This window comes from Acanthopagrus latus, chromosome 24 (assembly GCF_904848185.1).
Source record: "Acanthopagrus latus isolate v.2019 chromosome 24, fAcaLat1.1, whole genome shotgun sequence".
Taxonomy (NCBI): domain Eukaryota; kingdom Metazoa; phylum Chordata; class Actinopteri; order Spariformes; family Sparidae; genus Acanthopagrus; species Acanthopagrus latus.
This window is the reverse complement of record NC_051062.1, coordinates 1,840,508-1,868,180: the sequence shown is the minus strand read 5'-3', so window position 1 is coordinate 1,868,180 and position 27,673 is coordinate 1,840,508. Positions and strand designations below refer to the sequence as shown.

The following is a 27,673-nucleotide window of genomic DNA, read 5'->3' as shown; positions in this document are numbered from 1 at the left end:
GCTCGGTGTACTTTGGACTGACCAGGTATTATATGTATTTGTTTGGTGAAGACATCTAGCCAAAATATGCTATTGAATCAGTCTTTTTCTTTTCTTTTTTTTTTTGTCAATGGCCAAATAAGTATCATTAGGTAAATATAAGTAGAGTAATGTTGCTATGATCCTTAATATGATGTGACTGAAAAGCACCAAAAGATCACAGATTGAGTTCGACTGAAGCTGAAAGCAAAAAAAAAAAAAAAAAATCTCAAATGTTTACCTGTTGTAACTCTGAATCATGTCAATGCCATGGTGATTGACATGCTATTGGTATATATATATATATATATATATATATATATATATATATATATATATATATATATATATATATATATATATATATATATATATATATATATATATATGGGTGTGTGTATGTGTGTAAATGCTAACTTGGCTGGACCCAGTACATTTAAAGAGACACAATCTGTCTAAATGTTGGGTTTTAAATATTGAGTTAAAAATAATTAAAAACCTAGGGCTAAAGTCATTTGAGGTGTGTGTGTGTGTGAGTGTGAGGGTGTGCGTGTAATTGTTGTCAGGTGAAAACATAGTAATTCCAATTTTAATGAATTGTAATATTTGATGTAAAAATTACGTTGTACAACCGTTATATCAAAACGCATTCAGAATCTCATTGAAAAAACATCAAAAATAATCTGAAACCAAGCCCGTTCTTTCTGTCTTGGAGATGCAATTTTGTTCATTTGACAGCAGCAATTTGTATGTGTGTAAGTGTGTGTGTGTGCGTTTGTGCATGCTCGTGCCTTATGTGTTTTCTCCAAGTGATCATGTGATTAGCCATCAAAGTGCCAGTGTGCCCGTCTGCCATAGATTAAAAACAAAAAAACAAAACGATGCGAGGTGCGTTCAACAAAGCTTTTTGACGGCGTGGTGACAGGCAGACATTGTGTTGAGCGGAACACACAAAAGCGGGGGGGGGGGACGATGGAGCTCCTGTCCAAACTCGACTTGTTGAACACAGCTCAGCTGTAATGGATGATCACAGTTTTGAGAAATGTTACCTCATAAATATAAAATCCATCATTACAAAAGCTTTGTTAAAGTATGAGTTCTGTATTTAATCTTTTGTGAGTTTGAGTAAAATCACAAAGATTAAATCCTTGATTATATCTATCTGTCGTCTCAGGATTCTCGAGGTTGAACCGAGAGGCTTTTCAAATTCAGCATGTCCACATAACCTTCTTTCACTCCATTATAATTTGTGGAGACCATGAAAAATCTCCGTCACTTTAATAATGACCAAATGATTTATAATTTGCAGATGTAGTCAATCGTACCATCCTTGTCGCTTTAACTGGGATCGGCTGTTGTTTCAGGAATACAAAAGTGTTGCACAACCAGATTCTCTCTCCACTACAAAATCTGACTCGGCGTCCGCTGTGTTTCATGTATCTGTATATTCAACCAAGTACAGTTTCATTTCTATAACATTGTTTTCTCCTCAACTCTGCTGATCATTTACAGCCCCGTCTAATCTATGGATCTTAGTACTGTAACTGTTGTCATAGTGACAGTGAAACAACATTTCTCTGTGGGAGAAATGATTTGGTTTCCATGCTGATTTATTGATAATTAGTGATCTTATTTTCTTAACTCTATTTTTTTTTTTTTCATCTTTTGATTATAATATGTTGTGGATCTCGGTCTTATATATGTATGATGTAATGGTAATATACTGTAATATCAGTGTGTGCAAACAATAAACAAATAGTGAATGAAAGCGTGGGTTCATTTACTGTTAACATGGTGTTTGTGTGCCGTCACTGGCTCCATGTTGATAACGTCGTCGTGATACGTCATATCTTTTACTTGCACGGTACTTCTTTTGTATTTTTGATCATTAGTAATTTCACTTGTAGCTTTTGTCTTAAGTGTTGTACTCCACTGCATTTCCGAGTCTTAATGATTCTCTTTACAATTATACTTCATATGGGATTTTGAATTAATTAATTCCTCCTGAAGAAGTGAGTTTGTTTCCTCCTTCATATGAATGGTAACGTTTAAACTTTGGTTTGATTACTGCTTTGCACACTCTCTGCATTCTCTCTCTTGCAAAGCGGACATTGCCAATCTTTATACTTCTTCACCTGACTTCCTCTTTTGCACAGTAATCACCACGGCCACTAGAGGTTGCCATCTAACAAGAAACAAAAAATGAAACAAAGATCAAGTGGATTTAGATGTCTTTTATTTTTTTTGCTCAGCATGGCGGATATCTATGAAAGGTTTACTGTTTTTTTCCTTCGATTTAATTTTCCTTCACATGCTCCATTTCGGAAAAGACATACTGTAAATTCTACTTGAAACGTTTCCAGCAATATGGACACTTTCCCACCGCAGTGATGTGCCAGAGTGATGAATGGTATTAAAGGAGAGAGGAGGCAGATGAGAGGTGCACAGCAACCTGCGCAGGTTCAGAAAGGTATGTTGGTGACCATGACTTTCATGCATAAAAAGTATATATATATTTTTTTTGTATAAAATATTCATAAAAATGACTGGAATCTCACTATAGAGGGTCTCAGTGTCATTCAGCTATTTATTTGATTCATCTCCTCTGCAGACGTCAGCAGACAAACACAACATGGAAGTCTTTGCATTGGCTCTCCTGCTCCTGGTAGCAAAAAAAAAAAAGGAGATTTTTGTGATGTTCATATCAGCTTGTGTAATCCTGACGGGATGATTAATTGCCATGACGTGATGACCTTAAGTCTCTGATTCTCATCTTGACGTATTTGAACTTTTATGTTTCACAGTTTGTATTTGGTCTTCAACTGTGTCCGTGAGGCGCCCTGACTCTGGAGATTGTGCAGAAACTGTGGAAAGCTGTCCTCCAGAGACGGATGGCTGCACCAAAATGACTGTTTGGCTGTTTCTAACAGTGCTGCATGAATAACCACAACCTGAAGCTGGAATGATGAGCAGACTGAGTCTGCTAAGGAGACTCAGGTGGTCCTTTGGGGTGTAGGGGGCAGTGCAGTAGTGTAAATAATTTCTTTTTTAGGTTTTGGTTCTTATTGACAGCACAGTGAGGGTTTAGTCAGGGACTGACAGGGAAAATAAAACTCTTTGGAAGACACAATCACATGACGGTAGGGTCAATTGAAGCCGGGCACATGTATTATCCAGTTAATTAAATAGTGGGCGAACAAACAAAGCCAAACACGCAGCTTGGGAGTTTGTTGCCGCTGCGCATTGTTAAATGAACAGCAGTAATCCTTCGTCACCAGCAGCAGCATCGCCAGCGTCAAGTCTTGACTTCCAAGTTGATCATAAATACATATTTTATAAATTAGACCCTATTGCTTAATAGTCATGTCTTGCCAATGCAGCATGTTGTAATGTGTGTGAACACATCAGCTAATATTTAACTTGTCAAAATCAACAGGATTAAAGAGATTTTTGCTGCTGGACTTTGTACTGTTTTTTTTTTTTTTTGTTTTTAAAAAGTTGTTTTTACGGTGCAGGGGTCTCATTTATCACCTTAAACTGACGGGTCTTCTGATGTGGGGTTGAATGAGGCACTGATCAGTGTATTACCTGCAGTAGATGATGGTCAGCTCTCTCCCTGTGTGGGGGACCAATATAAGAAGAATAAATTAATAGAGATTGTAAACACGTATGACAAATATGTATCCTTGAGGATGTCAAGCAACTTACCATCACATTTTTGCACGGGAGGGTTAGTTTCTCTGAAACACCATTCACAAGCAGGACGTGTTTTACTGACATGTTAAACAACCCTAAACCCCTTTAACCAACAATACACAGAAATGTCTCAGGCTTTCAGAGAGACTGTTGGAAGAGACGCAGCATGGCGTCCTCTTGGAGGAAGAATGGTATCAAATGTGTTTATTTCCACGGAGAACACTTTCCACAAGTCCTGCTTCAAGATGGCGGAGTGTCTGACGCACAGGAAGGCACAGAGCACACCAGAGGCAAAGTCCAGGGACACCAAACAAGCCCAACATATAAAGCGAGAGTGAGACAACAGGACAAAGATCCAGACCCAAAACATCTGGAGCCGACAACCAGGTAAGACAGCGAGAGAGGACCGGGGAATGGGCCAGCACAGAGAAGCCTGAGCGAAAAGAGAGAATGGAGAGATAACCATTAGGAAGCAGTAGTGACGTTCAGTGGGTTTACAGTGTTCTCTGCATGTATTATACCTTTTTGAAATCTCAAACTGAGATGTTCTGTGATGCTCCATGCATATTTAAACCAGGGATAGAATCAGGCAAAGTTCCTGGCACCTTCCTCTACTAATATTCCCAGTGCTTCAAAACGCTGCTGGTTTGAAAATCTGCTCAAGTTCAAGACATTTCCACTTAATAGGACCTCATGGTGATATTGTTACCTCACATGTAGCTACTGCCATCTACTGGAACTTGTGCATTGCTACAAACTTGTGCGCGCTGTATCGCAGGCAACTGGACTTGTTTCAGTTTCTTCTAACTAACTGAGGGGGAGTTGCAGGCTTTTAAACTCTGTGTGGGAGTGTCCTTACAGAGTCATTAGGAGCTGAAGAAGCCTCTTGGATGAGAGGTGAAACGTCTCCAAGAAACAAGTCCAGTTGCCTAAGATACAGCCCTTAGAATTACCATGACCTGGATGACTGAGAACCATCAGCATATTACTACAAATATACAACTGGCTGAGATGTTTACACACATCCACTCATTATCAGATAATAATACTGCTTCTTTCCCCAGAGCGGGAGACTCCTGAACTCCTGCATTACTTAATCAGGGTCACCCCCAGCTCTTCACTTGACCTTTTCTTGTACATACAGTTGACTTTCTACAGACAAAAATGAAAGCCTTCCAGAGTGCCATCGTCCTCCTGATCATCTGCGTCAGCTGTGGTAAGTCTGCTTTGTACACTGGCTTGATTTTTATTTTTATTTTTATTTTTTTTACCTTTGTATGGCTCAAAGGCATTTTTTTTTCCCAAGCCACAATAACTGATTATCTCAAGTCTGACATTAATCCATCGCAGTGTCACATAAACCAGTATCAGCAAGTTCTTCACGCTAAATACATAAATTGTTACAGCCTTCCAAAGCAACTCTATGACTTTCACAAATGAGCACAAGTTAGCATCGCCATCGTTGCTGCCATTTTCCTGGTGAGCACAGTCCGTAACATTCCCAATAAGACAATGTGTTTAAAATCTGGCTCTTTATTTTCCATAATGGTAAATGTATAACTGCTGAACGGTTTTGTCAATATGTATACATACAGGCAGTCTCTATTTGTTTCTCAGCAGAGGCTCTGAAGTGCTACCGCTGTACCAGAAGTGGGTGCACCACCACAGTGGAAACCTGCTGGCGGACCAATGACGTCTGCGGCACTGTCACCTGTCCACCTCCCTGTATGTGAAAAAAAAGCATTTTTGCAATGATGTCTGGGCACTAGTCAGGCTGGCTGCTTCCTCATTTGGAATCTTTATGGATCTCTCACCGCACTCCCAGAAAGAAAGACAGATAAGCACATTTACGGAAAAATTCGGAACTGATTCTTAAAGATAATTTGAAACTGTGTGTTTTTACACATTGAATTCTGACGTCAGTAATCATTTCAATCCAGCTAATCTTTGCTTTTTTTTCCATTTATTGTGACTTCTTTTGAAAATGATTGCCCTGTACAGCATAGACCAGCTCCACGGCACCTCAGCATAAAAGGAAATTAGGAGTTAGATATTGAATACAGTTAGAATTGAATACATCTGATATACTTGTGTGGTGTCATGTAATTTTTTTTTTCTAATTTTCATATTGTTACTCTGTTCTTTGCAGCCAACATATATGTCAAGAGGTGCTTGAAGGAATCAGAAGCAGATGACTATCGTAACATTCTTGGATGTTCGGTTGAGACATGTGACAGAGACCGGTGCAATAGCGGACGGTGATCTGATCTCAGCCTTCTGAGGACGTAACTCAATTATAGCCTCGGTGGAAATTGATTACCATGCCTGGCCTTTCATTTTGATGAAAAAAAAGAGAAGAAATTACACAAAGTGTTGCAACATCAGCAAACAAACAAGATAAATCACGTCAACTCAGACCATTTGTGGCGTTTTATTGAAAAGACACTGTCCAGCTTTTATGTGAATGGCATCACAGTTTGGTTAGTCTGCAACCTGTATTTACATTGTTACCATGCAGAGGTGTTAGAAATACTCACCAGTGATGTTATGTGAATATAGTGCATGCAAGTAAGGCTGTGCATTCAAAGTTATAGCATTATTGGGGCAGGAAAGAAGAAAAAAAAAAATCTTTGTTTTTCTTCTTTATTTTTGTGAGAAGCCACAAAAGTTGATCATCACCAGTTTATCTATAGTTAGCTAGCTTACCAAATCATTTCTGAATCTAAAGAGTCACTGCTAGCTATATCTAATCAACGTGGTGGAGTACAAAGTGCAGTGTTTTCCCTGAAATATAGTGAGGTCTAAAGCAGTAATGCATGTGGCTACTTTATTCTATTCACCTTGTTTTGCCATATGACATAAGCGGATAGAGATATCATCTTGTATCCATACTGCAGCAATGACATGATATGGAGAGGTGTGCTTCAATCAATGGAGAAGTGTGCATTTCTTATCAAGAGGGCTGTGCCGTGATAAGCGCTACCTTTGTGCATCACTGCTGGAAACTCAGTTATGTTGCAATCGGGTCGCAACTTCTAACTGCCTGTGAGCTGAAGCGAGAGCGTCTGGGTCAAAGGTTGGCCCTGGTCCTATTTTTAACCCTCCAAAACCTCAGCGTCAGCTCACCTCGCTCTGTTTCCCAACCCAGTTCGTTATGAAGCTTTTATCTCCGTCTGCATTCATTCATAGCGGTTTAGGTTAAAACAGAAACAGAGACCGTGAGCTAGTGGACAGATGTCTACACCAGTTCCTCTTTTCCTTCTGATCTGCACACTGCAGCATTTCTTCACTGCACTCCTCCCAGCTTGTCTAAAGACGAGATGGCAGCAGTTTAGAGGTAGAGTGCGGTGCGCGTTCACACTTCACAAGAGCTATCTCAAAGATTAAAAAGAAAGACCTCTTATCTTCTCAGATAGAACTTGCAAAACCTCTCTCAGGTGATCAGCCAGGCAGCGATTTCGACATTCCTTGTAGATTCCTCTTTAGCGACACAGCTGGAAACTCCGTTATTTTGCAGTCACTCTCCACCAATCACAGCCTGTGAGACAGACGGAGCAGGCTGTCTTGTGGTTGAGTGCACAACCATCATAAAACAAAAAGCCGAGTGCGAAAGCAGAAGTTTCCTGGTGGATAAAAGGACACGCACTTGTGTCAGAATCACACTTTGAGCGCAAGGTAAGAACCCCATCATATGTTTTTTTAACCTTTATTTATTAGACTGATGCTCTCCTCTTCCAGGAACTGGACTATACATGCATACTTTGTGATGTTATGACTGTTTTGTCAACCTTTCTTTCTTTGCCAAGGCTGTCTTAATATTTTGCACGGTTATTTCAAGCCCTGGCGGTGCAGCTACAGCGGCTGATTATCAAACCAGGCTTGATTCAGCCAGATTAGCTTAGCTCCAACTTCACTCTTGATCACATTGTTCGATTCATTCGCATTCTGTATCGATTAGCCACGCTGATAAAAAGGAGCTTTCAAGCTGACAATTTAAACCTGATGGTTTCTTCCTCACTCCTACACAAAGGTTGTAGGTTGTACGCTCAAATTTATGAAACAGTCGCCAGAAATAAATGTCAGCCAAGTATGTTTCTTGGATTAGTTCAAACTGGACGGCTGTAGCTCAGCGGGTAGAGCTGGTAATCGGAACGGTCGCTGGTTCAAATCCCGGCTCCGGGCAAGGCTGAGCTGCATGTCAAAGTGTCCTTGAGCGAGGCTGGCGACTTGTCCAGGCCCTCGCCCTGAGACATGACATGAGAAAATCATAGTTTGGCTTAAAGTAACTGTAATGGTCTCCATGCTCATGGATGGAGATGCTCTGACTTCCTGTGAAAAATAGACGGTTTAGGCCTCCAGGTATCTTTAAGAATATCTGGTTGTGTGTCTGCAGGCGCCCCTTTGGCAGCCTTATTATCTTGGAGATCGGCATAGAGTCATAATGGACTCCAATACGGACAGTTTAAAGGGATCACATTCGACACTTTCACTTCTCCCTCGCCCATTCCAGATTGTGCTGACCAGAAAATAGGAAATGTTGTGTCCTATTCCTATGGCCTCTTGCTGTCTTGTGAATAATTAGTGTAGTAAAAGTGGCTTGCAGCACTGTAGCGCACTATAGAAGAGGTCAGGCAGGATTTTCAGCCGAACATATTGTTTTTTTTTAACGTGTTGCCTATCCTGATTCCTGTCTTTAGTCAGTTACTCAGTAATACATTTGTCAAGGCATTTAAGTGGGACATTTACCCACATTTTGGTGCTCTGTTGAGTGATGCTGGCAGCAGGATGGTGCATGCTGGATTTGTCATAATACATTTGGATCGTTCTTACCGAAATGTGACTGAATGCAATTGCTTTTGCAGACTAAGTGAGCAATATAAGCTGAGACGTTAATGCATCCCTAAACAGTGGGAATCACTGTGCAGATTGTACAGCTCACTGAGGGAATGTGCTGCCAGCTAACAAAACACATAATCAGTGATAATATTTGACTGCTCGCACAGCTTTTTTTAGTCGCTGGTTTTTATATTCTAACAGAAAGATCAACAATACTTTGCGGAAAATGAGAGCTGCAGTGTGTGCCGTCCTTCTCATGCTGACCCTATGTCCAGGTACGTGTGTTTTTACTCTTTTCCTATAAAATACAAGCCGAGATGGAATGATTTAGTAAAAGGGCTGTTTCACTGTTTTAAATCCAGTGGTTGCAATCAGCTTGAGCCGCGCTGGCAAAAGCATATCTATCCGGTTAATGAAAAAATGCACACTTGAATGCTGGGAAATAACATTTGGACACAATTGTGAAAAAAAAACAAAACACTAGCTCATACGGAGTGTCCTGTCCCCTCTTACATACCCTGGCCTGGCTGCAGGTGTCACTGTTCAAACATTTTAATCAGAACAACCTCTCCTGTCTCTATGGTCCAGCCGACAGACAACCTCTTCTTTTCATTATTTATTTCCATTCACGATATTATTTGCCTCAGTATGTTCCACAGCTGTGTGTTTTAATTTGTGATGATTCCCTATGTGGTAATATGTGTGTGTGTGTTTGCTGTTCCTAGGCGAGGCACTGAAGTGTAACTTCTGTTTCTCGAAGGGGAGCAGCCTCTGCGCGCCAACCGGCACCCAGACCTGTTCAGGATCAGCTAACGCGTGTGGTGCCGTCATCTTAACAGGCGCACTGAGTAAGTAAGACTTTAAAAATTGTGAAACTGTCCTTTAATATGATCATGTGACCCCCCTCGTTTGGTCGTCCCTTTTGTCTCCCTCTAGGCAATTCCTTCCGTCAGTGCATGAACATGGCGGTGTGTCAGGGCTTCCAGAAAACGCCCGGCGCGTTCGCAACATGCTGCAGCACCGACCTCTGCAACTGAGCCTCTTCACCTCACCCTCACCCTCACCCTCACCCTCACCCTCGGGCCTTATGATCACGGCTGTCCACTGTTCTAGGTGCATTCACTGCTGAGACACTGCTATCACGTCAATCAAAGTGTTGGATTGCTTGAAATGGAATTAAAAACATCATTGGCATCTGCAGTCAGCTACAATCTCACAGCCACAACCGCCTACTGACACAAGATGGCAGTAGAGCACTGTGGAGAGCAGGGAACATTCACTTTGGCCTCTGCTGCATGTGTGTGTATGTGTGTGTTGTTTTAAAGAGCATTATTAAAAGACAAATAATGAAATTGAGTGACATTTTCATATCTCTCTTGCTCGTATGATGAATTTGAATTAGTGGCGAGGCTTATCATTTATGAAAGACAAGTCATTTCACCTGCAGTTTAATAATGGATTATCTGTTGAGCAGAACGTATGCAAATTCGCCACATTTTCTTCCGTCACAGGTAAAGATCAGCAGAAATAGAGATAGATGTGTTCTCCTTTGTGTGGGCCTCGGCTCTCAGGCTGCGCGCCTCGCCAGCTGACGGCTTGGCTCGTCGCTCGTGAAAGAAATGAAGGATCCAGGGGCTATTGTACATTATTCAGTATGTAAACGAGACAACAGTTCCAGCCACACGAGCAAGAACTTGTAGAAAGTCGGTGAAAGGGGTCACGCTGTGTCTTTGAACACATGGATATGAGTAGGTAGTATGTATGGTTGCATGTAGGCTGAAGGAGAGAGTGATTCATGTGAAGCCATGTCGCATTAGAAGGTGAAGCGTGGTCTGCACAACCACGTGGTTTCGGCACATTTACTTTTTCTAATTTATAATGTAAGAAACATGGAATTAGATGACAAAAAGCTCTCAGAATTCAAAGCGGGTATGTAGTGCAGAAGGTCAATAATAATGTGTTGGCGTCGTCGTTGTCTTCTTTTGAATTTTCAAGTGATAATAAGACTAGTAGCAGCTTTTATGTTGGTCCTGAGCATGTAACTATGGAATTAAATTGATTTACACTCTTGGCTGCATAAGCTTCCGAGCGACAGGAGCACCTCAAATCCTCTCATAAGCTCCGATGTTAATACTGAGCCAAAAATTTTTGGTGGAAAGCAGCCAGGTGTCCCCCCCCACCCCCACCCCCGCTATCAAAACATTAGCACAATAGGTTAATTCTCCAGGTGGGACTCTGAACCTCCCGGCTTCAAACTGGATCTGGTCCCCAGGCGCTATAGATGCTCACTGCTCCTGCAGGATGGGTTAAAATGCAGAGTACCACTTCCATCATCATCCTTTTACTGCCACTTCCACTGATACTACTTCCACTCCTTGCCTACCTCTACTACTACTGCTACTACTCTTGCTTTTACCAGTACTGTGGGTTACACAATTGGGTAAAACACTTATGCTTATGCATCTTAGATGCTCGCTGAATTGATCGAGGAGCACGCTAGGCCAGGATTGGGGGGGCGCAATGCAGAAGTTAAGCAATGCAATTTTTTTTTTTTAATTTTGACTTTAAACTAGAGAGGCTAGACGATGGGGCTCGCCGGCCGCAGCAGTGTGTGGCAGCATTTGAGTAGTAGGAGGGATTAGAACGAGGAGGGAGTCATGTTTCTGCTTGGTCTGTGACTGATTGGTCAGCTCACAATCCAATCGGCCGGCTGACAGCCGATTACAGCTGGGGCGTTTGATTCAGTCTCGAACAAATGCTTCATGAAAGGAAGGAAGGGAATGAAATCCTAAACCACCACCGACATTTCATTTTATTGATGTCTAGATTTGCTCTAACCCTAACCCTAACTTGACCCTAACCCTAAATTCCATATGACCTTGATGGTGACTTTTTAACACATAAAACACTGTAAGAAAAAGGGAAGAGGACTACAATCTGATTGACATTTAATGAAACTGATGTCTGGATTGACTCTAATCCCAACCACAACCCTCAACTGAACATGACAATGATGTTGACTTTTTAACTTTAAAGGGTTAACTCAGCCAACTTCAAGAAATAAGGGAGGGGAAGTACAATGTGATAATGTTAGAAACTTCGCATACATTGCTAATGGACAATGGACCCACCTAGTGACTGTATCCCAGCTGCATGTTCCACCAGCTCGTGCTGTCGTATCGTCCCTGTTGTTGAGTTACGGCCGTTTTACGACAGCCAGGTTTTTTTTTATGAACACGCTACCGGGAGAGATCGCGGGCTCAGATGCAGCAGAGTAAACGTGTGTGTGCTGGTTGTCCTTGCCAGGTGAGTATTAGTATTCATAAGTCGACTTACGGAACAGAGGAGGGGAATACATTTTTTTTTCATATTATACGTCTCCTTTAAAATGAGTTTCTTTTCACGAGGCGAATATTGTTTTTGTTGTGTTATCACACCAAGGTTAACTTTAAAAAGAGGGAGTATGAACGGCTAGACACAATCACTCCCTCAGCGTTCATTCAATCCATATTGAATTTTAACATTCGAACCTTTCACACCAGCTTTGTGTCACCGGCAGACTTGGTATCATATGCAAATGAATGATATCAAACCTCCGACCCTCCCTGGTGGACTTCAGGGCGGTTGTATCAGATTGTTGCTCTCATATCCAAGGACACGGCAGAAAACACTCGGCAGCTCTCCCTCTCTTGGATTGAGTGAGGGGTGTCTCTGCAAACTTTGATCAGTCGGTCTAAACTAGGCAGGGGAAATACCACTTCCACTTTTCTCTGTTTTCTCTGCTCATGTGGTCACCAGTTTCAAAATTGGTTTTTTTCTGCATAGTCCAACAGTTTGATGCGAGGGCCACCTCTGCAGAGCAGAAAAACTTCCTTAGTGTGACTTTTTTTGTATCAGTCTAACAGAAAAATACCCCTTAATGTCAACATGAAACAGGTCTCTTTAAAACCAGCTAAATTAAAAACAAATATAAAATATTTGTTTGCAGAAGAATTCGTCCCCTCTAACTCAGTATATACAGTAAATGCTCCTCTGTCTGTGTGCATGAGTCTTTATCAGCTTTGCACATCTGGACATTGCAAAGCAGCTCTGTCAGGGATTATGAGTGAGGAGCCTTTTTCATGTCCTGCCACAAATTCTGGATGGGACTGAGATCTGGACTTGTGCTCAGCCACCTCATTTACTATACATTGAGGGTAGGCTAAATAACAGAAACACCTCTCAGTGTAATGCAATGCAGTCAAACAGAAGCAGAAACACAAACTACATCCTCTAAATTGATCACAAAGTGGAATCATCAGCTCTGTCTAACCTTTATGATGGTTGGATTTATTTCAGGACTGTTACATTTGTAGAGAATCACCCATAAGACACTACATTGCTGAAGGTAAATGCTTATCTGTCATGATGATAATGATAGGTGTTTTCTTGAGATATCACGTAACCCTAGTTGGAATCGCTTAGTGACGACGATGATGTACTCCCAGTACGCAGCCCCTGGGCCTGTCGTTCCAAGCTAACCCAGAAGCACAAAACACACAACACCAGAGCCAGAGAACAGAGCTGCTCATTCAGCGGTTAACCCACTTAGCACAAAGCACATACCGACAGCAGTACGGAGCAACTGTCATCGCGGGTAGGCTTTTCAGACTGCGGTACGTTTGTGTTTATATAATTGCGCCATTGAAGAGAGTCAGATCATCAGGCAGTGCATTTTCATGTGTTTTGGAGGGAGGCCTAGAGGAAGGAGGTGGGATTTTTCCATTAGATGCGTTCCAAACTTTCTGCCGCTGGTTTCTACACTATTACCAACCCTTCGCTTTAATAAAGTGGCAAATGGTAGTGCATTTTAAAGATACTATGCCAAGAGATAGCTGAACAATTAATAGAAGTGGAACCGGGAAAGGTTTTCATTAGAAATGTATTTTATGATCGTGGGTTAATCCAGCTTTATCAGGCAGAAAAGGACACTGGGGGAAAACAAATGAAACAGAACTTCGCAGTATAACGCGTTGAACTTTACAGAACTGTTTCTTCAAATGTTCTTCTCGCTATGTTAATACGAATAATATCATCCGTGTGGCACTAACTATATTTACTACTGAAATTTAGTTGTGCAGAAATGTCATTCTAAAAAAAAACAGGGCTTATTTTTCAATTTCTTATTCAGCTGCCTTCACAAAAGATCATCTGCTAGTCATTAATAATATATGAAATATGTCACGACATTTTTCCATTAGGAAAATAAGTCAGCCAGCTACTGGCGCAAAATCAGAGCAAGATAAATAAGGGTTTGAAAAACATAGGAAGCTCCAGTCTGTCACTATTCAACATCTGGCATCGAATAAGTGCGCGAGTATTTGTGATTTGGAAGATGATGCATTTGTGCCCGTTTCCAGTTGTCGGTTTATGTTTTAATGCAGCTTGATACATACATATAAGTCTTAACAGTGATTAATCATTAACATGACTGCTTTCTATGAGAGGTGACTGGAGCAGAAGGGCTGGGGGTATATAGTTTCTTCTTTATAGACAGGATGAAGAGCTTAGATATCCAGAGGCAGCCTGTGATGGACCAACCTCTCATTTGGAGTGGAAGGATCTTGTTGAGGGTGGTTGAGGCATCTGATCAGACCACCTCTCTGTGGGGAGGAGACCCCGGGGGCAGAGCTGGAGGGAGTACACATCCCATCTGACCTGTGAACGCCTCAGGACGCAGGACAGTTCTCTTTTTTTACAGCGCGGAAACGCTTTACTGACATTCAAGGCGGAGAGAAACTGATGTTAGGGCGAAACAATTTCCTTCAACCAAAGAACCTTGGACAACTTACCTGTAATTTCCTACTGAATCATGACCTGAAGCTGTTTCCTCACGTGCCACCATCTCAACAGATTATCCCGTGATTGTATAATATACAGACAAACTTCCATCGGATCTGTTGCTGGTGAGAAACCCCCAGAACGTGGACTCCCCTCCTCTCCCCCACACTCAGTAAAACCACAGGGAATGAGCAGCCTCCTCTATTAAGAGGTGTATCCCATTAAGTGGGGTTCCCTTCTGTAACAAGTGCCTGGGAGCAGTGTGGAAATACCATTCAGCTGTCTGTGTGGAGCCCCGGAGGACCCCACAACGAAAAAGCGGGATTCCAGCACACATGCCGAGAGGAAGACACGTGCGTACGTACGAGCATCGACTGAAGCAATGGAAAACACGTGGGGGGGAAATCCACAGCAGACTTGAATTCCTGTGGACTTTCAGGCAGATCCCAAAACAGATATTTGCCTGGGCTGATTCTTATCTCTGATATTCATGTGTCATTTCAAAAAAAAAACAAAAACTGGTCTTGATTTAATAGCTCCGTCTATCATTTCAGTTATTTACAATAACACTGCACTCGCTCACTCAAGTTAAATATTATATCATAAAGCTAAAGAGTTTGGTGGAATCATTAACAAATCCCTTTTAGTCGTATTACAATATGTTTCCCATTTTCACGCCTTGCAAAATTTCTTTCCAACACAATTTCAAACCCTCCTAAAGCGGACCATGCCATTTTTGATTTATATGTATACATGTATATATACCTTTACATCAGTTGAACTGCCATCGTCGCATTGCTTACCATATGTGTTGCACAAGCCAACCGACACATTGTATGTTAATAAAAAAAGACAGCTATCTAGCTAGTTTTGATTATAAGTTTCTTGCTTTCAGAGTTTCTGAATTTTGTTATAGTTATGAACAGAACGGTCGCACCGCAGGCATTTTCTCCATCTCATTCTTGTCTCGATTGAAAAGGATCCAAAACAGCATTTGCACCATCAGCGGGAACAATGAGGAGGACGTCTACATGTCAGACAGTGTCGGAGCACTATTAAGCAAATGGTACGTGACTATCCCCGTGCTGTTCACAGTGGCGTATGGGACATTTCGATGCATTCTGAATGTATGAGCTACACTCGAGACAAAACTCCACGTGGACTCTTCTTTTAGTTATGCAAGGAAAATACATGTTTGTCTGTTTTTGCCATCAGTGAGACCCACATTCAATTTGAATAATGTAATAATCATTCATTTTTATCACAATCTTATTGATGTGGTGATTTGCTCTGAAAACTTGTTTGATGTCACTTTTCGTGGAACTTTTTAAAATCTTTTTTTTTTTCTTTTTTTTTTTCATAAATAGTGATCTTAATCTATTGTGGTCATTATGAACATCATTTTCCCCCAAAATGTGTTTTTCAAGCATTCTAATAAAAAAGAAAAAAAAAGACACAAATGCATGACTAACAGAAAGCAAGCAAGTCCCAAACTCTGACCAAAAAAGCAGGCAACAAAAGAAAAACAAGGAGATTCCAAGAAACCTAAATACAAAAAAAATACACGAAAAAACATAAGCATGCCTAATCTGACCAATCACAGCTCTTGTCTAGTGCGAATATACTAGAACAGGAGTGATAAACAGCATCTCCCATAGGTGTTTAGTTGGGCTGAGCTCTGGTCACTGTCATTTTAAAAAGTATCATTGTTTTATTTACGTAAATGTAAAGAGTAGCGACAAGATGCTGGCGATTATGTGGCCGGCATCTTTACATCAGATCAGATAAACACTGTGACCGCATGTAAAGCACCTAGCATCAGTGATGTGAACACAGATTCCTCTCCACGCCCTGCAGAACATGCTTCATCTGGGCTGTTGTAGTGGAGACTGGGGGGGATCTCCAGTGAAGTGGGCACAGCGGTCACTGACTTCCCCTTGCTTTGCCAGCCTGACCCCCGGTTGTCCATTTCAATTTAACAGTTCGCTAATCACTTCAGTCATTTCATTTTCACAGATGGGACACTTGATCTGCAGTCAGGGGCTTTGGTAAGGTCATTGCAGATTACTCTCACCAGTGATTCCTCAGACTGGTATGGAAGAGTCTGGATTTGTTATGTTTCTACCGCTATTTACTCAAGGTTTTTTTTTTTCCCTCCCTGAATGAATTACGGTGAATAAAAAAAGGTGCCTCAATCATAGTGAAGCTCTTGACGCATGTTCATGCAGGAAGTTGTACAACGCCACCTGGGGGACTTTCAACGGTTAGTCCCAGAGGAGATCTCTGATTGGCTGATATTTACAGTGCTCTCTTGGACAGATCTGTCCAATTAACACCAAAGTTTTTTTTTTTTCTCGATCAAATACAGATTCTGCATTCATGCTTACTTGTCTCTTTCCCGACTGAACTGTATTTGACATTTTCGAAACTGAATACCAGCCCCAGCAAACTGCCACACGCAGCTGCGCACACGATGAGTCATTTACACTGTCATAGTGTGTTGTTTTTATTTGCGAAACGGTAAGTCGAGCCCGCGGCGGGGAGCTCCCAGGGATTTCCTTCTTTCCTGTTGTGGGTGGACCACCAGAGCATCAGCTCCACACCGATCTGGAGACACTCGCTCCGTTCGCGGCGTATTTTCGGAACACCCCAAGCAGAGGCAAACCAAAACAGAGAGACACTGCGGGGATTTTAGTCGCGGGCTCCTTGTTAGTTCCTCCAGTGAGTAAACTGAGAAGGGTTCAGTCAGCTGGGTCAAAACGCGTTCGCAATTGGGTCCAATTCTATTGGATTCTGAGAACACCTTATTGCCCTCTAGTGTGTGAGACGGACCGTGTAGCGGTGTAATGAACCTGACTCTGAATCAGAGAGGTAAAAACTCTCAGCTGCAAAGGCTCATTAGGCCAAAGACACAGTACTATAAAACCCGAGAGGGAGAGAGAGAGAGAGAGCACAACAAGTATGAGTGTGTGTGTTTATGAATGCGATGCGGCTGGGGGAAAAAAATAGGCATCTCGTTAACACGGCAGGATGCTCCAGCAGCACAAGCGGGGCCCCTTGTGCCAGGCATGAGAGAACCAACAACCCGAGGAGGATCTCTTCAGAGTTTCCGACACGTCATGCTTTCTCCTGTCCCTGGGCAAGGAAAGCAGCGGTGCCCTTCCTGCTTCTGCGAGATATGTTTGCGGTTGGCTTTAATAGAGGAGTCCATAAAATGCTGTTGTTTTGCAGCTACTGGTGAGCGCTGCAGCTGGAATCCCCTGGAAAATACGTCGCCTGCATCCTCCTGAAATGAGTAGCGCTAAAAAAAGAGAACACTCTCACTCTACTGGGAAAAAAAAAAAAAAAAATGTTCCACCTGTCTCTTTGAAACAACTCAGTTCACCCACATAAACTTCTCCTTAAAGGACTAATTCATACTAAAACCACTGGATAGATGCTGTAAGTCTTATGAAATATCATAACATAACAGGTATTGCTAATACCTAAACATTCTTATTGGACGTTTCAGAGCTTGGATGCCTGTCTGTACATGTAATGTTATCTGAATGGATGTTTGTGCCGGAATAGGAACATTTTTTTTTAAAAAAAATAGCATCTGTGTTGAGTTCAAATCGTCGTCTCGGGAATAACAAAACCCAGGACATAAAGCCCCGTCGCAGACAGTAGGTCCATCGCTTACGATCAATATCACTTACACTTATTTTTTAGATCTTTCCTAAAAGAAGAGAGCACATTTTCAATTGACGGGCCCAGCCTGGCCCGTCAGGTTGCAATAGGTTTGGGTTCAAATTTGAAGAAGAAGAAGACTGAAGCATTAGCAGATTTTTGCTTCAATTGAGGATTAGCCACTGAAACTAAGCCTGGTTTGGGTTATTTAATTGACTAATAAGCAAATTTGCTCCTACAGTCACTGAAGAAATACAGGAAAAAAGTTGAAATGTTCACACATTTATTACCGGATACAAATGAGGTCAGGTCAGAGCTGTAAGGAGCACTGTTGCAGCCTGGTTGTTTTTCTGTTTTCTCTGTTATTCCCCCCCCCCGGGATTCAGAGTGCAACACCACTCGGAAACAGAAAATCCCAGGACTGTTATAAACCGTCAGGGGTCTTGTAGGCGCTGACTCATCACATCACACCAACGCGATGTGTTGAAACTTGTATGCTGAAGCGAACACGTATGTAACACTGCAGACACCGCTCACCCTGCTACACGCCTCTCCACCATCAACACGATTTATTTTAAGGTTAAAAAGTGACATGATGTTGCTGTAAAGTGCCCTGAATGAAATCCTGCTCGGGGCTCCAAAAAGGTTTCCAGTCCTGCCTGTTCTTAGTAAAAGTATTCATGGTAAAAAAGTTACCCAAAAGTTAATCTATTGCTTTGGTAAAAGCATATGTTTACATGTAATATGCTGTGTACAATACACTCCAGGCTGGCAGATTATTAGATCTGATATTCAGCATTTTTCTGATCATCCTGCTTTTTCCTTCTCCCCTTTATTTAATGATCAGACTGATTAATTCAATTTAACCGGGGCTGCTTTGGCTCTGAGCAAACATTCCTCCCTGTCACTGATTTTTTTCCCTTTCCATATATCGGGAGTTTAACCTGCACAAGCTGCGAGTTGAGTGAAGTGACGGGGTTTTAAAAACCTCTCCGCATCCTGACCCTGCCCGCGTGTGGACGCCTCGATCCCTCTTGCTCCTCCCTCGGCTATAATAGTTCTTGTTAAAGTGGACTTCCATCAGTTTGCTCCCCCCCCCTCGCCGCGTCCCCCTTTTGTTTCCACAGCACCCTCTTCTCCTGGACGACGCGGGAAAGAGAGAAAGATGCTGGCCACGGGCAGCGGTGCCATGGCGAGCCTGTCTCTGTGGATTATCGTCCTCTCCGGCGGCGGCGTGTGCGCCAGGAGGCAGCACGGAGATGCTGAGGGTGGTGATGGGGAGGAGACCTGGTCGGAGACGGTCTCCAGGGCGAGGTGCGCGTCGCGGTGCCTCAGCCTGCACAGCGTGGCGGCGCTGTCCACACCGCTGCAGGTAGGGAGCCGCTCACTCACACATGGTGGCGAAGCTTTAACATGTATTTAACTTTTAACTTTCTTCAGAACCAATAATAATAATAATAATAATAATAATAATAATAATAATAATGAGCAGCACATGTCAGGACCAAGTTTGATTTGAAAGTTTTTGGCTGCAATAATAATTTCGATTAGTTAAGTTAGTTAATTTCGATTCGATAAGTTTCGATTCCTTGTTTTTGCGTGTGGCAATGGCAGTACAGTATACAGCTTCCTTTTTTGTATGGCCTCACCCTAAACTTTGATTTCACCTGACTGCCTCTCCACACTGCCAGAAATACTTAATACACTGATTTGGTTAAAAAAAAAAAAAAAGTTTAAATATTGAGTTTAACTACTAGAAACAACTTATCAGATACCCATGTGTTACTTTTCCAATATGAGATTTTTTATTTCTGACTGTGATGATTCTCACTCACGCGTGATTTCACAGAGTACATGTTCTAAGTAAGACTTTCTGAGCGAGCACAGCAGCCCATGAGATTTGTTACCCTGATTATATTGCTCAGAGAGCCCTCCTCTCTGACACCATGCTCCAGGCTTTGGAGTGGTGGGGACAGCATCCCTTGCATGCCCACTTAGACCGATGATAACCGCACAGAATGATGGTCCAGTCCGCCAAAACAAAAACAAAAAAAACAAAAAAAAGAAGAAGAAGAAGAAGAAATCACACTAACTCACGGCTGCCTCCGTGGGGCTGTCATGATAATCTTTAGCTTTTAGCTCCACTGACTGATGAAAGGGCTACGCCTCAGACGTGCAATATCTAATGCAGTCAGTCAGTGATGGTTTCGTGCCGCATTGAGCTCGGATCATTTGACTGCTGTAGTGTGAAACGCTTCTCACGTTGCCCTCATAGGCGGGGATGGGATGGGTTAGGGGGGTTTCCAGGTCAGCCAGTGACTCTGATCATCCCTCCAACCAACGCTGACTGACGGGATAGGGTCAGCGTTGATTCACCAGTTGTCCCTCCCACCCTCCATCATCAACAAAGTTGTGATCATTTTTGTGCGAGTCTATGACGGTAAAGTAGGGATGCACAATATGTTGTAAAAAAAACAACAAAAAAACCCCAACATATTCTGATTATTTTGACAAATATTATGATTGCCATATATGATTCCTGATAAGGTAAAAACTAAATCACCTCAGGCCCCTTGAAGAGACCCTGTCAAGCCAGTTTTAAGTAAAAAAAAACAAAAAAAAACGAGGAAATGTCAATTTTTCATGACAAAACTCCACAAAATGAACAGTAAACTGTAATAGTGATGGATCACACACTGGAGTCCAGCTCCAGGGCCCTGATTACAACACTATTCTCTGCTGCTCATAAACACCTGCCATTCAGAGGAGCGTTTCCTCTTGCAATCAATCCCTCTAGTGATCAGAGTGAGTGAATCAGCTCCTCCTCTGCAGGGAGAGGACAGGGAGCTGTGGTGATGTCAAATGTGCGAGACTGACAGATTGCTTCTGCTCCATCACCGGGAGTTTAAATAAGAACTGTATTTACTGAGGAGGGTCAAGCCTGTTGGATCGAAGTGAAATGGACGCCGTGTGTGCTCTCCTTATTACAGCCACGGTTTGGACGAGTGAATGGTGCCTTTTCCACAAAACCTTGGATAGACGAGCATGACGTGACACCTGTAACTGTCATATTTAGTCAGGGACGCTGCGTGCAAGAGTTTTGATCTCTTTCCTTAACCAACAATTTCACCTTTACCCACTAAGAAGGTTGCTGGTTCAAATCCCAGCTCCGGGCTGAGCTGAGCGGTTGAACTGTGGAGCAGAAGTCCCTATAAAGGCCAGGTGACTTTCTACTGCCTGAAATGCCATTGGGACAGTTCACCTGGCTAACCTGGGCTCAAAAGTCGACATCATGCTCTAATGTGAGCGGTCAGCCAACCAAGTAAAGTAAGTTAGCCTTTTTGTTGTTAGCATTTTTGCTAACTTTATGACTGTTACGTGCCTTCTTTGTAGTAGAGGAGAAAGACGAATCATCACGTTGCATGGCTATCAATGGCAGCCCTTCAGAGGTTCCATGGTGTAATGGTTAGCACTCTGGACTCTGAATCCAGCGATCCGAGTTCAAATCTCGGTGGGACCTGGTTTTAACGGTTTCAGGCCTTTGTGGGCGTTCACAGTGAAAGAACGAGAACGTGGCAACACAGTTGTTCCAGGTATATAAGGCCAGGTGACTTTCTACTGCCTGAAATGCCATTGTGACGGTTCACCAGGCTAACATGGGCTGAGAAGCTGATCCTCAAGTTGGATCTGCGCCACCGGTGGCGTTAACAAGGATCTTGATGACGTTTCACATCTCAGCCGAAAGGACTTTTCAGTTTTTACGGCCTGGTTGGGAGGCCCTGTGTTGCCTTGGTTCAGAACATAGACGCGCCGCGAGCCGGGTGTCTGAAACCCGCCAGGGATTCGTAGAAAGAAGTTAAATAGACCACGAATGAATCCAGCAGGAATGTGTGCCTGCATGTATTGTCAGCGCAGCTCTTCACTGGATGAGGCTGCAATACTGTAATAGTTGAGCATTGACATGTGAAAGCACAGTTGCTGTAATGTATTACATGATGGCAGATGTACTGTACCATCTGCGCGTGTGTTTCGCAATTTCCCCTGAAAAAAACAATGGAAAACAAGTCAGGATGGCCGAGCGGTCTAAGGCGCTGCGTTCAGGTCGCAGTCTCCCCTGGAGGCGTAGGTTCGAATCCCACTTCTGACATGCTGTCTTTTTCAGCGGCACCGTTTCTTCTAAGGAGCTAATTGCAGAAAAAAGTCGACATCATGCTCTAGTGTGAGCGGTCAGCCAGCCAAGTAAAGTAAGTTAGCCTTTTTGGTGTAATGGTTAGCACTCTGGACTCTGAATCAAGCGATCCCAGTTCAAATCTCGGTGGGACCTGGTTTTAACGGTTTCAGGGCTTTATGGGCGTTCACAGTGAAAGAACGAGAATGTGGCAAAGCAGTTGTTCCAGGTATGTAAGTCCCGATAAGGCCAGGTGACTTTCTACTGCCTGAAATGCCAGTGTGACGGTTCACCAGGCTAACGTGGGCTGATCCTCAATTGGGATCTGCACCACCAGTGGTGTTAACAAGGATGTTAATGACGTTTCACGTCTCATTCGAAAGGACTTTTCAGTTTTTACGGCCTGGTTGGGAGGCCCTGGTTGCCTTGGTTCAGAACATCGACACGCCACAAGCCGGATGTCTGAAATCCACCAGGGATGTGTAGAAAGAAGTTAAATAGTTGAGCATTGACATGTGAAAGCACAGTTGCTGTAATGTATTACATGATGGCAGATGTACTGTACCATCTGCGCGTGTGTTTCGCAATTTCCCCTGAAAAAAACAATGGAAAACAAGTCAGGATGGCCGAGCGGTCTAAGGCGCTGCGTTCAGGTCGCAGTCTCCCCTGGAGGCGTGGGTTCGAATCCCACTTCTGACATGCTGTGTTTTTCAGTGGCACCGTTTCTTCTAAGGATGTAATTGGAGAAAAAAGTTGACATCATGCTCTAGTGTGAGCCGTCAGCCAGCCAAGTAAAGTAAGTTAGCCTTTTTGTTGTTAGCATTTTTGCTAACTTTATGACTGTTGCGTGCCTTCTTTGTAGTAGAGGAGAAAGACGAATCATCACGTTGCATGGCTATCAATGGAAGTCCTTCAGAGGTTCCATGGTGTAATGGTTAGCACTCTGGACTCTGAATCCAGCGATCCGAGTTCAAATCTCGGTGGGACCTGGTTTTAACGGTTTCAGGGCCTTATGGGCGTTCACAGTGAAAGAATGAGAACGTGGCAACGCAGTTGTTCCAGGTATGTAAGTCCCGATAAGGCCAGGTGACTTTCTACTGCCTGAAATGCCATTGTGATGGTTCACCAGGCTAACGTGGGCTGATCCTCAATTGGGATCTGCACCACCAGTGGCGTTAACAAGGATGTTAATGACGTTTCACGTCTCATTCGAAAGGACTTTTCAGTTTTTACGGCCTGGTTGGGAGGCCCTGGTTGCCTTGGTTCAGAACATAGACACGCCACAAGCCGGATGTCTGAAATCCACCAGGGATGCGTAGAAAGAAGTTAAATAGTTGAGCATTGACATGTGAAAGCACAGTTGCTGTAATGTATTACATGATGGCAGATGTACTGTACCATCTGCGCGTGTGTTTCGCAATTTCCCCTGAAAAGACAAGAGAAAACAAGTCAGGATGGCCGAGCGGTCTAAGGCGCTGCGTTCAGGTCGCAGTCTCCCCTGGAGGCGTGGGTTCGAATCCCACTTCTGACATGCTGTGTTTTTCAGCGGCACCGTTTCTTCTAAGGAGGTAATTGCAGAAAAAAGTCTGCATCATGCTCTAGTGTGAGTGGTCAGCCAGCCAAGTAAAGTAAGTTAGTGCGTAAGGTTTTTTGTTGTTAGCAGGTTAGCATTTTTGCTAACTTTATGACTGTTGCGTGCCTTCTTTGTAGTAGAGGAGAAAGGCGAAACATCACGTTGCATGGCTATCAATGGAAGTCCTTCAGAGGTTCCATGGTGTAATGGTTAGCACTCTGGACTCTGAATCCAGCGATCCGAGTTCAAATCTCGGTGGGACCTGGTTTTAACGGTTTCAGGCCTTTGTTGGCGTTCACAGTGAAAGAACGAGAACGTGGCAACGCAGTTGTTCCAGGTATGTAAGTCCCGATAAGGCCAGGTGACTTTCTACTGCCTGAAATGCCATTGTGATGGTTCACCAGGCTAACATGGGCTGAGAAGCTGATCCTCAAGTTGGATCTGCGCCACCGGTGGCGTTAACAAGGATCTTGATGACGTTTCACGTCTCATCCGAAAGGACTTTTCAGTTTTCACGGCCTGGTTGGGAGGCCCTGGTTGCCTTGGTTCAGAACATAGACGCGCCGCGAGCCGGATGTCTGAAATTGACCAGGGATTCGTAGAAAGAAGTTAAATAGACTACGAATGAATCCAGCAGGAATGTGTGCCTGCTTGTATTGTCAGCGCAGCTCTTCACTGGATGAGGCTGCAATACTGTAATAGTTGAGCATTGACATGTGAAAGCACAGTTGCTGTAATGTATTACATGATGGCAGATGTACTGTACCATCTGCACGTGCGTTTCGCAATTTCCCCTGAAAAGACAAGAGAAAACAAGTCAGGATGGCCGAGCGGTCTAAGGCGCTGCGTTCAGGTCGCAGTCTCCCCTGGAGGCGTGGGTTCGAATCCCACTTCTGACATGCTGTGTTTTTCAGCGGCACCGTTTCTTCTAAGGAGGTAATTGCAGAAAAAAGTCTGCATCATGCTCTAGTGTGAGCGGTCAGCCAGCCAAGTAAAGTAAGTTAGTGCGTAAGGTTTTTTGTTGTTAGCAGGTTAGCATTTTTGCTAACTTTATGACTGTTGCGTGCCTTCTTTGTAGTAGAGGAGAAAGGCGAAACATCACGTTGCATGGCTATCAATGGAAGTCCTTCAGAGGTTCCATGGTGTAATGGTTAGCACTCTGGACTCTGAATCCAGCGATCCGAGTTCAAATCTCGGTGGGACCTGGTTTTAACGGTTTCAGGCCTTTGTTGGCGTTCACAGTGAAAGAACGAGAACGTGGCAACGCAGTTGTTCCAGGTATGTAAGTCCCGATAAGGCCAGGTGACTTTCTACTGCCTGAAATGCCATTGTGATGGTTCACCAGGCTAACATGGGCTGAGAAGCTCATCCTCAAGTTGGATCTGCGCCACCGGTGGCGTTAACAAGGATCTTGATGACGTTTCACGTCTCATCCGAAAGGACTTTTCAGTTTTTACGGCCTGGTTGGGAGGCCCTGGTTGCCTTGGTTCAGAACATAGACGCGCCGCGAGCCGGATGTCTGAAATTGACCAGGGATTCGTAGAAAGAAGTTAAATAGACTACGAATGAATCCAGCAGGAATGTGTGCCTGCTTGTATTGTCAGCGCAGCTCTTCACTGGATGAGGCTGCAATACTGTAATAGTTGAGCATTGACATGTGAAAGCACAGTTGCTGTAATGTATTACATGATGGCAGATGTACTGTACCATCTGCACGTGCGTTTCGCAATTTCCCCTGAAAAGACAAGAGAAAACAAGTCAGGATGGCCGAGCGGTCTAAGGCGCTGCGTTCAGGTCGCAGTCTCCCCTGGAGGCGTGGGTTCGAATCCCACTTCTGACATGCTGTGTTTTTCAGCGGCCCCATTTCTTCTAAGGAGGTAATTGCAGAAAAAAGTCGACATCATGCTCTAGTGTGAACGGTCAGCCAGCCAAGTAAAGTAAGTTAGTGCATAAAGTTAGCAAAGTTTTTTGTTGTTAGCAGGTTAGCATTTTTGCTAACTTTATTACTGTTACGTGCCTTCTTTGTAGTAGAGGAGAAAGACGAAACATCACGTTGCATGGCTATCAATGGCAGCCCTTCAGAGGTTCCATGGTGTAATGGTTAGCACTCTGGACTCTGAATCCAGCGATCCGAGTTCAAATCTCGGTGGGACCTGATTTTAACGGTTTCAGGCCTTTGTGGGCGTTCACAGTGTAAGAACGAGAACGTGGCAACGCAGTTGTTCCAGGTATGTAAGTCCCGATAAGGCCAGGTGACTTTCTACTGCCTGAAATGCCATTGTGACGGTTCACCAGGCTAACGTGGGCTGAGAAGCTGATCCTCAATTGGGATCTGCACCACTGGTGGCGTTAACAAGGATCTTGATGACGTTTCACATCTCAGCCGAAAGCACTTTTCAGTTTTTACGGCCTGGTTGGGAGGCCCTGTGTTGCCTTGGTTCAGAACATAGACGCGCCGCGAGCCGGATGTCTGAAACCCGCCAGGGATTCGTAGAAAGAAGTTAAATAGACTACGAATGAATCCAGCAGGAATGTGTGCCTGCATGTATTGTCAGCGCAGCTCTTCACTGGATGAGGCTGCAATACTGTAATAGTTGAGCATTGACATGTGAAAGCACAGTTGCTGTAATGTATTACATGATGGCAGATGTACTGTACCATCTGCACGTGTGTTTCGCGATTTCCCCTGAAAAAAACAATGGAAAACAAGTCAGGATGGCCGAGCGGTCTAAGGCGCTGCGTTCAGGTCGCAGTCTCCCCTGGAGGCGTGGGTTCGGATCCCACTTCTGACATGCTGTGTTTTGCAGGGGCACCGTTTCTTCTAAGGAGGTAATTGCAGAAAAAAGTCGACATCATGCTCTAGTGTGAGCGGTCAGCCAGCCAAGTAAAGTAAGTTAGCCTTTTTGTTGTTAGCATTTTTGCTAACTTTATTACTGTTGCGTGCCTTCTTTGTAGTAGCTGAGAAAGACGGAACATCACGTTGCATGGCTATCAATGGCAGCCCTTCAGAGGTTCCATGGTGTAATGGTTAGCACTCTGGACTCTGAATCCAGCGATCCGAGTTCAAATCTCGGTGGGACCTGGTTTTAACGGTTTCAGGCCTTTGTGGGCGTTCACAGTGAAAGAACGAGAACGTGGCAACACAGTTGTTCCAGGTATGTAAGTCCCGATAAGGCCAGGTGTTCTCTGTCGTCCAATCAACCCCAGTGCCTTTGTGTTCCATACATAGCACTAAGGACTTAGTTGTTCTTTTCACATTTTTACATTTTTATCATATTAAACCCTTTTCTTTACTATTGTAGTCTTTTTTTTACTATTGAATCTACTGCCATGTTTTACAATGTACTGAAGAAACACGTAAAACATTCAAAAGTTGATATGAGTGTTATAAGAAGTCACTGCTGTTTACATGTGCTGTGGTCTGTTTTCTCACGACAAACAATAATCTCCAGGTCGCTGATGCCTTGCCTAGGTAATTCGCTTGCTAATGTCACTTTGTTATTGCTCATTTTTACACTCCTGCATTTTGGTTTATTCATATGCTGGGTGGGGAAAAAAGTATGCAGCGTTATTCCAGTTTGTGCCGTCATTACATGCCTCTCCTCTCTGTGTCTGCTGTTTTTCATGCCACTTTAGAACAGTTATAAACAGTTAAAAAAGGATTAAAAGTCAGTATCAATTGGCGGCCGATCAGCCACAGCGTCCGTATATCATTGCTACTGCTGGGGGCTGCCTGGTCAGACACTATATTTTCTGAGCAGCTCCACTGAAGCATAGTGAAATGATTTTCTGTGCAGCTCAGTTAGTCTCAAGGGAATTCAGAGAGCAGAGCACCCCTTCTCTTTGCTAATATCCAACCCCAGAGGAGACAATTTAACTGAGCCCTCCATCAA

General features: G+C 43.4%; 1 protein-coding gene, 1 long non-coding RNA gene and 12 other non-coding genes across 17 annotated transcripts in view; 13 read left to right on the top strand and 1 right to left on the bottom strand.

The window, feature by feature from the left end:
- Positions 1 to 2,320: 2,320 nt before the first annotated feature.
- Positions 2,321 to 5,439, bottom strand: LOC119015651. The gene is made up of 5 exons (XR_005073422.1): positions 5,308 to 5,439; positions 3,727 to 4,147; positions 3,607 to 3,634; positions 2,577 to 2,680; positions 2,321 to 2,470 (listed from the first exon to the last, which is right to left on the bottom strand). It is a non-coding gene; the product is annotated as an uncharacterized LOC119015651 (long non-coding RNA).
- A 12,378-nt stretch (positions 5,440 to 17,817) lies between these two features.
- Positions 17,818 to 27,673, top strand: part of anos1a (anosmin 1a) — a 30,498-nt gene continuing 20,642 nt past the window's right edge. Inside the window, exon 1 of one of the 4 annotated variants that reach the window (XM_037090392.1) lies at positions 17,818 to 19,411. In XM_037090392.1, the coding sequence (XP_036946287.1) occupies positions 19,205 to 19,411 (207 nt within the window). In that variant the 5' untranslated portion in view covers positions 17,818 to 19,204. Of the gene's footprint in view, positions 19,412 to 19,437; positions 19,455 to 26,822; positions 26,936 to 27,673 lie in introns of those variants that run through there. The other 3 variants (XM_037090391.1, XM_037090394.1, XM_037090393.1) reach the window with 3 other exon arrangements.
- On the top strand, positions 21,488 to 21,559 carry trnaq-cug. Its single transcript has one exon. It is a non-coding gene; the product is annotated as a tRNA-Gln (tRNA).
- Positions 22,104 to 22,186, top strand: trnal-cag. The gene has a single exon. It is a non-coding gene; the product is annotated as a tRNA-Leu (tRNA).
- On the top strand, positions 22,824 to 22,906 carry trnal-cag. The gene has a single exon. It is a non-coding gene; the product is annotated as a tRNA-Leu (tRNA).
- Positions 23,125 to 23,196, top strand: trnaq-cug. The gene has a single exon. It is a non-coding gene; the product is annotated as a tRNA-Gln (tRNA).
- trnal-cag lies at positions 23,656 to 23,738 on the top strand. Its single transcript has one exon. It is a non-coding gene; the product is annotated as a tRNA-Leu (tRNA).
- trnaq-cug lies at positions 23,973 to 24,044 on the top strand. Its single transcript has one exon. It is a non-coding gene; the product is annotated as a tRNA-Gln (tRNA).
- Positions 24,597 to 24,679, top strand: trnal-cag. Its single transcript has one exon. It is a non-coding gene; the product is annotated as a tRNA-Leu (tRNA).
- On the top strand, positions 24,914 to 24,985 carry trnaq-cug. The gene has a single exon. It is a non-coding gene; the product is annotated as a tRNA-Gln (tRNA).
- Positions 25,538 to 25,620, top strand: trnal-cag. Its single transcript has one exon. It is a non-coding gene; the product is annotated as a tRNA-Leu (tRNA).
- Positions 25,864 to 25,935, top strand: trnaq-cug. The gene has a single exon. It is a non-coding gene; the product is annotated as a tRNA-Gln (tRNA).
- trnal-cag lies at positions 26,490 to 26,572 on the top strand. Its single transcript has one exon. It is a non-coding gene; the product is annotated as a tRNA-Leu (tRNA).
- trnaq-cug lies at positions 26,791 to 26,862 on the top strand. The gene has a single exon. It is a non-coding gene; the product is annotated as a tRNA-Gln (tRNA).